At 42.6% G+C, this 11,722-nt stretch overlaps 2 protein-coding genes across 2 annotated transcripts; both read right to left on the bottom strand.

Annotated features, from left to right (window-relative positions):
* Positions 1-232: 232 nt before the first annotated feature.
* LOC118430810 (fibropellin-1-like) lies at positions 233-1,814 on the bottom strand (the record flags this gene model as incomplete). The annotated part of the gene is given in 2 exon segments (XM_035841834.1): positions 233-352; positions 1,655-1,814. Coding segments are annotated over 2 exon segments (280 nt in total), but the record flags the coding sequence as incomplete, so codon positions are not given.
* Positions 1,815-2,528: 714 nt separating this feature from the next.
* Positions 2,529-9,110, bottom strand: LOC118430811 (tyrosine-protein kinase receptor Tie-1-like). Its single transcript, XM_035841835.1, has 8 exons — positions 8,994-9,110; positions 6,961-7,123; positions 5,993-6,144; positions 5,430-5,510; positions 4,988-5,158; positions 4,061-4,192; positions 3,337-3,489; positions 2,529-2,668 (listed from the first exon to the last, which is right to left on the bottom strand). The coding sequence occupies exons 1-8, from the start codon at positions 9,052-9,054 to the stop codon at positions 2,529-2,531; spliced, it is 1,053 nt and encodes a 350-aa protein (XP_035697728.1). The 5' UTR covers positions 9,055-9,110.
* Between the last annotated feature and the right edge of the window lie 2,612 nt (positions 9,111-11,722).

Here is an 11,722-nt window from a genome sequence, read left to right on the forward strand (position 1 = left end):
CATGTACTTTTATTAGTTTGTATCTCATATCCGACAAACCGTGACGTTAAGGGTTACCGTGTGACCTTTGTACCTAACGTACGAGCTAGGCAAGAGCAGACAAATTTACAATATGTGGTAGGTTCTTTAACGTTCTCGAGATGTGACTGTCCTCAAATGTTGGCGATGTGGACCCTAGGCAATGTCGTCTATCAAAACATTCTCATGATCAAGATGTTTCCAGCTTCCACACCTTCGTCACAGTCGGTTCCCTCCCACCCCTCGGTACAGGTGCAGGTGTAGTAGTCCGGGCCTTCCTCAGGTGTGTCCAGACAGGTGCCGTCATTCTGACAGGGGGCCTCTGAGCAGGGTCCTGTAGATAGTCACATGTTTTAATATTTGTCAACATTTATATTCGTTTTGTAGGAGCGGTGCCCATCTCCTTTTCCATAGCCCTTAGGCCACACACTCCCATAATCTCGCTCTCATGAGTGCTTGGGAGAGAAGCTAGTATAATCATTCATTCTGCAACAGCTATAGACATGATGTCATGAAGGCAGTCTGTATTTTGTCACGTTTTAGCACTCGTGGCGCTGAAAAGAGGACTTCTTTACCCGGATCTTCACAATGATTTCCAAAATGATTTGTTGTTCAAAGTGGGACACAAATATTGAAACACTGTCAGTGTCAGTAGTGGGACATGATCATTGAAGCATTCCTAACAATAGGAGCTGAAAGTGTATCTGGGCCGGGTGTAACGCTTAATAGTCCGTGCTTTAGTGAAGTACATGTACTTGTCATGACACATAACATAAAACAGTTCACTTCTAGCCACAAACATCCAAACACTGTCAGTGTTAGTAGTGGGACATGATCATTCTAACATTCTAACAATCGGAGCTGACTGTGTATCTGGGGCGTAACGCTTCACATGGCCGTGCTCGTGCTTCAAGTGGAGTGTATTGTACTTGACATGACACATAACACAAAACAGTTCTCTTCGGGCCACAAACATTGAAACATTGTCAGTGTCAGTAGTGGGACATGATCATTGAAGCATTATAACAATAGGAACTGACTGTGTAACTGGGCTGTAACGCTTCACGTGGCCGTGCTCGTGCATTAAGTGGAGTGTATTGTACTTGACATGACATGTAACATAAAGCAGCTCTCTACGGGCCTCTTCAAATATCAAGGACAAAGTGAAAGAGAGAATTTAACGTCCTGGTTTCAAAAGGTTTAAAAGGACCCTCAATATGTCACCTCCACTTTTATCCATATGTGTGTTGGGTTCTTTAACCACTACAACATCGCAGAAATAGCTCTAAATTGATAACAATCACCTATGGAATGGCATTATGTCGTTATATATATCAGCTGACTGAAACAAACAAAAATCGGAACAAATTTCCAAACAACCCAACCCTAACCTTTACCTTAACCTAATAAATAAAAATAAAATAAACCTCTCATTGTACATACTATAGTCTTAAGATGTTTATACTACAGATGCTGTAGACTCTGTAGTCTAATTATGGATATTATAGATAACATTGCTTTTTTCGTGTTCTTGCTCATCAGGGAAACTTTGTAATATCTGGGTAGCCTTGGTCGTATTTTGATCACCACTGAACTAATAGAAAGGATGAAGAGATAAAACCGCGGGAAAACTCACTGTCCTGGCAGATCTCTCCCACCCATCCTCCTGCGCATGTGTCGTTGGGGCAGTGACCTGTGACCCTGTCGCACGCTACGTCATCCAGGCAGTGGCACGTCTCGGTGCAGTCCTCGCCGAACTTTCCCGCCTCACATTCTGAAACGAGATGTATAATCATTACGCTCATAATGATAAACGACATATCTACACATTCTTATCATTCTAATAAACTAGATATATAATCTTTATCATCATAATGAGTAGATATCTTAAAAGAGATATGTTATCATTTTGAGGCCTCAGCAAGACCAACTAACATATCAAATACCAAGACAATCCAAACAGGTATTCTTTAGATATTGTGTTATAAAATCACCTCATTCGCTTTGCTTATTTGGTGATTTTATTCGATACTTAAAGGAAATGACCTAGCCTTATGACACTATGTACACATCGGAGTGGGTCATTGACCCTTAATCATCACACAACCGTTGAGGCGCCACATAGCGGAATCTACCAGTTCTGCACTTACCCTTAGTAACGTAAAAAATGGTTAAATGGAAAATGTCACTGTCCTTTCAATTAGGGTTAAATGTTTTTTTTTTTAATTAATCACTTTCGAGGAAGCGAAACTAGTTATGTGTTCATCTTCTCCTTCATCTCAAAGCATGCAGTACTAATAAACTGAACCAGAGTGTCAGGATAGAACTGCAGGTGCTGATCAACATTCTCATAGATAGATATATTAGAGTAAGAAAAAAACGAGCTGTGTTCGTCAGGCTAGACCCTACTCTTATACATGGTGTGGTGAATTTGTAAGCTCTGTGTAAGTAGTGAAGCTTTCTTATCTTAAGAAAGCTTCATGATACACACAGAGAGGCAAAGCGAGCAGTCAGAACTCACCTGTCTGACAGTCGCTTCCCTCCCACCCCGCATCGCACCCGTCATCACAAGCCCCCGTCACCACGTCACACTGCTCCTTACAGTTACAGTCCTTCAGACAGTTCACTCCGAAAGTCTTACCGTCACAGGCTACAGAAAGAAGAAACAGTTAGTCACCACGTCACACTGTTCCTTACAGTTCACTCCGAACGTCTTACCGTCACAGGCTACAGAAAGAAGAAACAGTTAGTCACCACGTCACACTGTTCCTTACAGTTCACTCCGAACGTCTTACCGTCACAGGCTACAGAAAGAAGAAACAGTTAGTCACCACGTCACACTGTTCCTTACAGTTCACTCCGAACGTCTTACCGTCACAGGCTACAGAAAGAAGAAACAGTTAGTCACCACGTCACACTGCTCCTTACAGTTACAGTCCTTCAGACAGTTCACTCCGAACGTCTTACCGTCACAGGCTACAGAAAGGAGAAACAGTTATAATTATTCACCACGTCACACTATTCCTTACAGTTCACTCCGAACGTCTTACCGTCACAGGCTACAGAAAGAAGAAACAGTTAGTCACCACGTCACACTGTTCCTTACAGTTACACTTCTTCAGACAGTTCACTCCGAACGTCTTATCGTCACAGGCTATACGAATTTTAAAAAAAATTATTACAAAACTGTGATACAGTCATACCGTCCACTCACAAGAGAGCCACGTTCATTTCAAAGGGAATTCAAAGTAAAATATAAAATCACCAGGTTATGATTGAATGAATGAAGGAAGGGAGGAAGGAAGAAAGGAGCCTTACGATCGCGGCACTCCGGCGGCTTGAAGCCGATGTAGCAGGAGCAGGCGTACGGGTCCTGGATACAGAACAACCTCCCGGCGCAAGTCTCGCGAGAGTCGGTCTCGTCCGAGCACTTGTACTCACAGTTCAAACCGAACCCGTTGGTTCCGCAGGCTGAAACGGGGGAAAAGATACATGTGCAATGTTAAAGACTCTCTTGAAAGTTCGTCTGTGTTGCTAAAAGTAATTTTCGCTCAAAGCTGAACTGTAGTTGCCTACAGAATTTAAATCTTAATCCAAGGAAGAACAAAGACTGGAGTTGGTTTATCAAGTATTTTGAACTTGATCAAATTAAAAAATTTGTAATCAAAGGCTGCTGATTGGTGCCCGCCGAATCATTAATAATAATAGCCTTTATTGCACATTCATGCCCTATCGGGCTAAGTACAGGCATATAGATACAAAAGGTACGTAGTAATGCAGTACACATGGTTTCTAAAACATGGATTTTAAAACTAGTCTAATACATTTGTTCGGCTTCTTCTCGTTTCTTAGTAATGTTGAATATGTAGCTTGAGATATGTGTTTGTATAATGTCGTTCGATCAAAGCTCATAAGAAAAATGAATTAATATTAACAAGCAGGACTGGTCAATATTGGGACCTGTGCCGTGATAAAGCGTTCAGCAGAGTCGGAGTTCTAGGACGCAGGTTCGTCTCTGCATAGGAGAATAAGAACGGCCTACCTTCGTCACACGTATCCCCCATGAAGCCAGGCGGGCACATGCACCTGCCGTCAGACGGGTTACACACGCCGCCGTTCTTACAGTCGGGACAGTCCCGGTCGCACCCCCCTCCCCACTTCCCGGCGGGGCAACCTGAAGGGCGACAAAGGAGCATTATAGTAAACAAGGGGGTTGCTTCACGCTGCACTGCATGGCTCGGTAGATCTTATGGTCGGTTTTCACCAAGGAGCGTCAAAAATTTGACAGATGTCCCAATAATCTCCAATAATCTTTTCATAATATCAATGACGGATTTTTGTGATCGCACATCAGCTGTAGTAACAAATGGTCATCATTCGATGGAAATGGGGCCTCATCATCAACATTTGAGATAGTCCCTCAAACATATAATTGGTACAATGTCGGCCACCACGGTGTTGGCGCTACACATTTTCGCGGCTTTACGATAATGAATTGGTGAATTAATTGTTTATTACGTCAATGTCATTGGAAGACAAACGTAATGTAGCAGCCTTCATTGCCTTGCATGTAGCATGTGTAGTCGTCAAAATACTTAATGGCCACTCTAATGCGACCTGGTAATACATTGCACTCTTCCGATGTTCAGCGGTTTTACATTTGAATCGAGTTACCTGGTATTTAGACCTAAGGTTTTAAGCGCCAGATTATGCCAAACAACCACGAACTGTTTACTCCCAACGATGAGCCTCATGATGGTCTGACCGGAACCTGGCCGGAAATTTCAAAACTTACTTTCGAGTAGAAGCTATTTATGCGTACATTTTCAGCTACACTAACCCAATTGTTTCCATGGCAATGGGTTAAGGTTAAGGTAGTCCATCTAACGTGCAATGTGTCACCACTGTACTGGCGCTACACTTTTTCCGACAACTTTACGGTAATGCGAAATAAGCACGAGCCGCTTACTCCTGACAATGAGCCTCATGATGGCCTGCTCGGTCGCGCTCCTCTCCTCCTCCGTCCGGTAACACTCGAACACGCCGGTGGCCTGGGTCCCCACGCGGTCGATGGTCAGGGTCAGGCCGGACTCCCCCGAGATGATGGACCCGTCCTTACGCCAGGTCACCGGGCCAGAACCTGGACAAAAAATACGAAGATTCATACAATCATTTTCAAGTAGAAGCTGTCTGTGCCTATAGTGTTATTTTTCAGTGTTGGATGTAAACAACTTAGCATTTTGTTTCTCTATAATACAAAAAGTAATAGTATCTCCAACAACTAGATAGAATTTGGGAACGTTTCATCAGTGACACTGAGCAAGATCTGTTAACAGGCAGTGAATCATAAGTCGTTTTGTTTGTTGTTTGTTTGTTATTTTTTTGTTTGTGAGAATAAACAGTAAACAAACCTCCTGTGCTGTCTGTCATCTCCAGCACCACCTCGTCCTGCACGCTGACTGTTTGGGTCAGCAGCTTAGGCCGTATGATGGCTGGAGGGGGAAAAATACATTTCACACGGGATTTTCTGGACTAAGCATTAAAAAAAAGTCATTTACTCTCTAACTGAACTGTGTGTGTTTTAATCCTACCATAGTAATCATCTGTATCTATTATAACACATAGCCATTGCGTTTCTAACCTAGGTGTTCTTAAAGCTATCTCGTGAGGATTTTCCTACAGTATTCAGTGACAATTAGCTCTATGATGACAGACCCAGAGGCCCCTATTCGATACTGCTGCAATTGGCTGCCACTAACTGTAAACCGTCAATGGACACCATCATAATCTTCCAACTCTTGTGAACTAAATAAACTCAGACCAGGATAATTCCTCCGTCTCAGTGGCATCCGATATTTGGACGGCGAGATGTCAACAGTCCTGCAGCCGTTTGTTTAAAGTTAGTGTTAAGGTGATGGGTGGGTTAGGGTTAGAGAATCTAAGGCTAGAATCACTAAATATTCTTCCCACTCACCGGCATCCGCCATCTTCACTGTGAAGACGCCCGCGGTCCTGTCGTCGCGGGTCTGCAGCGAGCAGGAGAACACGTTCATGCGGCTGGCGCCCGACCCGGCGGCGATGGCGTTCTGCGCGCCCGGCCACGACTCGGGGTCGATGTTACCCGCACTGGGCGAGGGGAAAAGAGTTTTCACGATTTACGTGTCGTTCTTTTTTTAGGCTACAAAGTGTTCTAAATCCAGAAAACCAGCTAATACCCCTGTCACATTATCCACGATCTTTGGGCGATCGATGGAAGATCGGCCATATTTAAGATCGACAGAGGGTTGCGCGTATTTTTCACCTGAAAACCGTCCTTGTCTCAACTAATCCATACTTTGTACCTTGTACAATTGTTATGCAATAAAGTTATAATTATGAGGGAGGCTCGGGCGATTGCCGTAGAATAGTCATCCGATCGATTTCCGCCAAATGTGACAGGGGTATAGGAACTGGTCATCATGATCAGCATCTTAGTTACAGGAGTCTGTGATGATATATCCATCACTGTTCATCAATAAATGTTTTTGCCACCCGGCGACTTTCCTTGTTACTGCAACAGAACTTTCAGTTCCTGTCTGTTAAATTCTGTACATGCCGTGGTCATGACTTCATGGTTAAGGATAACCTTTGTGTTCAGGAAGAAGTGATATCAGTCTAGCCCCTACATACTTATGTCAAAACTGCAGGGGCGTTTGTCAGCGATTTTAGAACAGGATATGTTAATATAAGGGGACGACCGAACCTGACACTTAAGAATGTACTGGAGAGTGAGGTTGGACTGAAGGACCGCAACCTGCGAACCGCCATGCTAGACAGAGATGCATGGTCTGATATTATTAGTGGCACCTCTTATGAATATGAGGATGAACTGAACTGAACTGATATGTTAATAACAGGTGGCTGCAATTTTCCATCATTAACAGAAGAAAAACAGAGTCTGACCTGACTTGGTTGGGGTAGTTGGCTCCGTTGCCCACGTCCGCGATGACGTTGAACCTGATGTCCCGGGTGGAACTTGCCTCGTCACTGACACACTTCAGGAACGTGTCCTGATCCGCGACGAACGGGAAGTGGTTCACTAGGGTGACGTCAACCCTCTGGGCGCCTGGGCATGCGCAACAAGGTTGTTGATGTTAGTAGGTAGAACATAGTTTCGCAAGAAAATAAAGCAGTGGAAGGAATGAATGAAATGGAGAAGAATTGGAGCCATAATGAGTTGGAGAAAAATTGTAACTTCGAGGTAGAACTTTCTTCTCCAGTTAAAGACGGCGCCAAAATATAACCATACAAGATAAATATTGCTATAAAATGGAGAAACAGAAACCCTTTTCATATAAACCCGTAACATAGGACAGGAACCTGTCAGGCATAAAAGCGTGGAGAAAAACGTTACAGGAACGTTTGTTCGACTGAAATGCTTTTTTATCTTTGCTTTTGGACAGATGAATACAATATGTGGCACTGCACTCAAGTTTGTAACTTTTAACAGTGCCACATGCATCTGCAAAGTATGGACAGAATATAAAGCTAGTCATTCACAGTCAGTCTCTGGCCGAAGTCAGGAGCCCATTTTTAAACCTGGGTGAAGTACGGAAGGTCGTGTAAAGTGCCTTTCCAAAGACAACGACGTCAGGGGCACGGCGGGTATCGAACTCGGGAGCTCTAGGTTCCGTGCCCACCACTGTACCAGTTACGCAACACACGACGCCAACTTGGGCTGGAATGTTACACCAGAAACCTAAACTGCGTAACGTTCATTGTTTCACATCTGAATTGAACAGTCTGAAAGTGACATTTTGGAATGCTCTCGTATTTGATGTTTGAATCAAGATAGCAGAACTGCTCCATCCTGACCGCCAGTATCCGGGATCGCCGGCCACACTCAGCTGGGCATCAGCTACGTGACGATGAGTCACAGTCATTTTGCAATTTTTGTTGTCGCTTTTCTAGCTATGCTATGAAAAAATCATTATTGACAAAAACCTAAGGCGGCAATACCTGAATCATGTACCACAAATCAACGATTCACTTGTTTACGTCTCTTCCTGAGCCTCTGACTGTTTCTACAAGAAATATGATAAATGATGATTGACAGGAACCTTAGGTGACTATAACTGAATTCTGTCCACGATTTTCCTAAGAGTGACCCCCTTTTGCTACCTTAAACATGTCATGCGAAGAACGGATCGCATTCTAGAAAACAATCTATCACTATATCTAAAACGTTCTTTCTACCCCGTGTGTCACTGCGGGAGAGAAAGCCGAAAAAAATGACACAGGTAATCTATCTTCGGATAGTTTTCCTCCACTTGCTTGAACATGCAAATCGGGAAAGTGTTAGATACAGTATGTACTTTTTTTTAATGAAGTCTGATGTCGCATGATTGACGTGTGATGAGCTAACCTGTGCGTTATCAACTCAGAAAAGCACAAAATTTCAACCATGAAATATCGATAGAAATAGATTTGAAGGATTTTAGGAACTCTGTGGCTCCAATAGGGGCATTCGTCTCAAACTTTTCTGAGGCATGATATTCTTTATATATACATTGTTTTGTATATGATGGTTCGGCGCAAAAAGGATATTCTTATGGTGAGAAGGGTTTGTTTAAAATGTAAAGCTACAGAAACGACTGTTAATCAGAGTCCTTTCGCAGAGTCCTTTTTCAACTCACTTTGTCATCTATTTGCATGTACCTTGTTGTTTGTCATTACCTAACGAATTCTACTTAATGGGTCCGCTAACGAATAAACGCTAAACAACTTAACATTTCGTTGTTTTCAACAAACCTTAAGCGTAAGGAAACAAGAGTAAGAAACCCCCGTGCCATTTTCACAGGAGTACATTCAAGCAGATTAAAAGTCACTGGTAACTAATGAAAAACACCACATGCATACAGCTCTATCATAATGATTTTACCTTTATGCAATAGACTTACGCCGGTAAAATGAAAGAAGCTCACGGATTGACTCACCTACGAAGCTGATGACAGGAAGGATCAGAACAAAGACAATCTTCTCCCAAATCCCCACCATGGTGGCCGCTAATCCTGGGAAAGTGCTTTCTTCTTGACGAGAAAGTGGAACAGATGGCGGGATGGAGGGATTCTGAACAGGATCCGTTTGCGCAGCGGACCTTTAAGTATCGTATGACTTCATCGACTTGTCAAACGTACCACCGGTTAGACATATCTACAATGCAGGTTTAGTGAATAACCCACTAACAGGAATCCATCACCAGTTGCGCACCGGTAGTGGGTGACAGATAGCTGAACGAGTGGCACTACAGCTTCAACTGGTCCAAGGGTGTATTTGCTGCGATTGCCGCTCAAGTGGTCATTGGATCTGGTGGGTAGTCCTTCACTCGCTATGGTTGTTGGCTATAGATGGCCATGACTAACGTTGAAGTCCATTTGTTCTATGGTCAGTATCTCGAACATAACTCAATGGTCATTCAGGAAACTGAGGATGTCTATTGAAAAAATAGTAATTATGTCTTCACTGGTGTTGAGACTAGCTGGAATGATTCATAACAAGTATTATCGTTTTCCGTTTTGTATTTTTCTGTCTTTATAAGACAGTGATAAATGAGGACGTCTGGTTGAAGATTAGTAATTATGTTTTCACTGGTGTTGAGACAAGCTGAGATAATTCATAGCAAGTATTATCGTTTTCCGTTTTGAAGTCTGTTGCCTTTATAAGACAGTGAGTCTTGATGGCAGTGGCTGCAAATTATGACACATCTACTTGAGCTACAGTAATGTTGTGTGAGGTTTTGTCGTCAGAAGGCGGCAGCAATGCAATGGTTAAATATGGTACATGTATAGAGATACAATATACACTTGTACGTACGCCGACGCTTCCTGTGTACAAGTGTTATTTACAGATCAAATGCAGGAATCAGCCTGGGTCATCCTGGATTTAGGGTATGAGGTGGTCAAAGAGTCCATTCATTCTGATGAAAATCTAGGGCACGTTTTTGAAGAGGCTGCAAGTCTCCAACTGCTTCGACAAAATGATCGTGAATGACTCAGAGATGATTTGTATCATACTTAGGTTAAATTTGGTTCTGTCGCCTTGTCTGTGACAATGACTTTGCTACTTGAAATAAACACTCAACGTATATTTTTGTATTTATCAGTCATCTGACAGAAATAGTCTTCCCGGCTTCCGCTGTTACTTACAAAACCACTCGGAAGCTTATTAAGCATTTGGTAACGAGAAAAACATAACCAAACATAACATTGCCGTATGTGTGGGCTGGTATTGAAGTAGCAACTTGAAGAACAATCAGCATGACTATACAACATAAATTTAACAAACACAACATAATATATTAGTATCATAAGTATTTACAATAGAGCCCAGTGTCTCAAGGTAAAAGGTCTGAATATTTCATTAGGCTTCACTGACTTAATCATATGGATGACATCTTCTGGATACCCCAAGACTAACGCACAAGGGCGAAAAAAAATTTTAAAAAGCAAAAAAAAAATACTTGTTAAACACTGTGCTAAACATCCAGTCCATTATTTTCCAGGCTTGTTTTGCTTTATGTTCACCTCTGGTAAAACTGTAAGTGACAATCATCACCATTTCAATAATGCTTTTATTGCCATTCTTGAGAAGGAACATTCTGAGGGGAACAAGGGCGCTGTGGCCACATGCCCTGGCCCTGGAGACCAGACCATGTGACCCTTACTCTGGAGAGCAGATACTATGACGAGCATAACATTCTGATTGACCAGGGATGCTATTGGGCCACATGTGGCCACATTTTTTAGAACAGGTGAAAATCAATACGCGCACGGATGCCATCCGTTAAATTACGTCAGTGTGGCGTTATGTAATATTCCTCGTCATTGGCTGGCTCGTCGCAAGAGTGTAAGAGAAGAGTTGTTCAACTGGTTGCCCTTTGGTTACCCAAAGAAGCTCAGAAGCTGAGTTGAATCGGTACAGACTAAGGGCAGATCAAAACCTCCATTTAGACACTAGATTAGGAGCTTGTTAAAATGACACAGAAATGCAGAAGGGTAACGAAAAAGTTACGAAAGCATCTTTGTCGTGGGCATGCGCACGGGATATAATACAATGTATAGGATAACAAAGAACATGATTGGTGTTCTGACTGCGTCAGTTCTCTCTAATACTTCAACTACTTGTCACAAAATATTAACGATGTCGAAAGTAGTCATACGAGGTACTTGGAAAAGCTTTTCCATACAATTATTCTTGCTTCATGGCCAAAAGGCGTTTCAAAGAAGCGCAAGGCCCACTTATCTATAGTTGAAAACATGTCAATCTCGTATTATGTACCGCCAATACCCACTCAGCCCACCTTCAGGCGTGCATGACGGCATGTCGGTCTCTGGTGTACACTTGACTGGTACCGCTCTAATGTTCACGTGGGGAATATGATAACTGTTCTAACCTACATCTTTTATTACCATGACCATGGTAGAGTAATCCCTTTGTACGCGAACTAAATTAAAGACTATTTCAGTCCCCACCTTTTATTACAGTGATTATGCTAGAGCGATTCCTTTGTACGTGAATGGCACCGATATTGTTATACGATATTGGAAGGTCTGGTGCGCAAACGGATGTTCTGTAGTATGTTGATATATATACTACACTTAAGTTTGACATATTATTATTACAAAACGTATTTGCTCCCATTGCCGGTCATGATGAGGGTTTCTGG

Source organism: Branchiostoma floridae, chromosome 14 (genome assembly GCF_000003815.2).
Source record: "Branchiostoma floridae strain S238N-H82 chromosome 14, Bfl_VNyyK, whole genome shotgun sequence".
In the NCBI taxonomy this organism is placed as follows: domain Eukaryota; kingdom Metazoa; phylum Chordata; class Leptocardii; order Amphioxiformes; family Branchiostomatidae; genus Branchiostoma; species Branchiostoma floridae.

Coding starts and splice junctions, on each gene's coding strand:
- LOC118430811 (XM_035841835.1), bottom strand. CDS start 9,054: ATGGTGGGGATTTGGGAGAAGATTGTCTTTGTTCTGATCCTTCCTGTC. Junction 7,124..8,993: donor TCCTGTCATCAGCTTCGTAG/GTGAGTCAATCC, acceptor GCGCATGCCCAG/GCGCCCAGAGGGTTGACGTC. Junction 5,511..5,992: donor AGTGAAGATGGCGGATGCCG/GTGAGTGGGAAG, acceptor TTCCCCCTCCAG/CCATCATACGGCCTAAGCTG.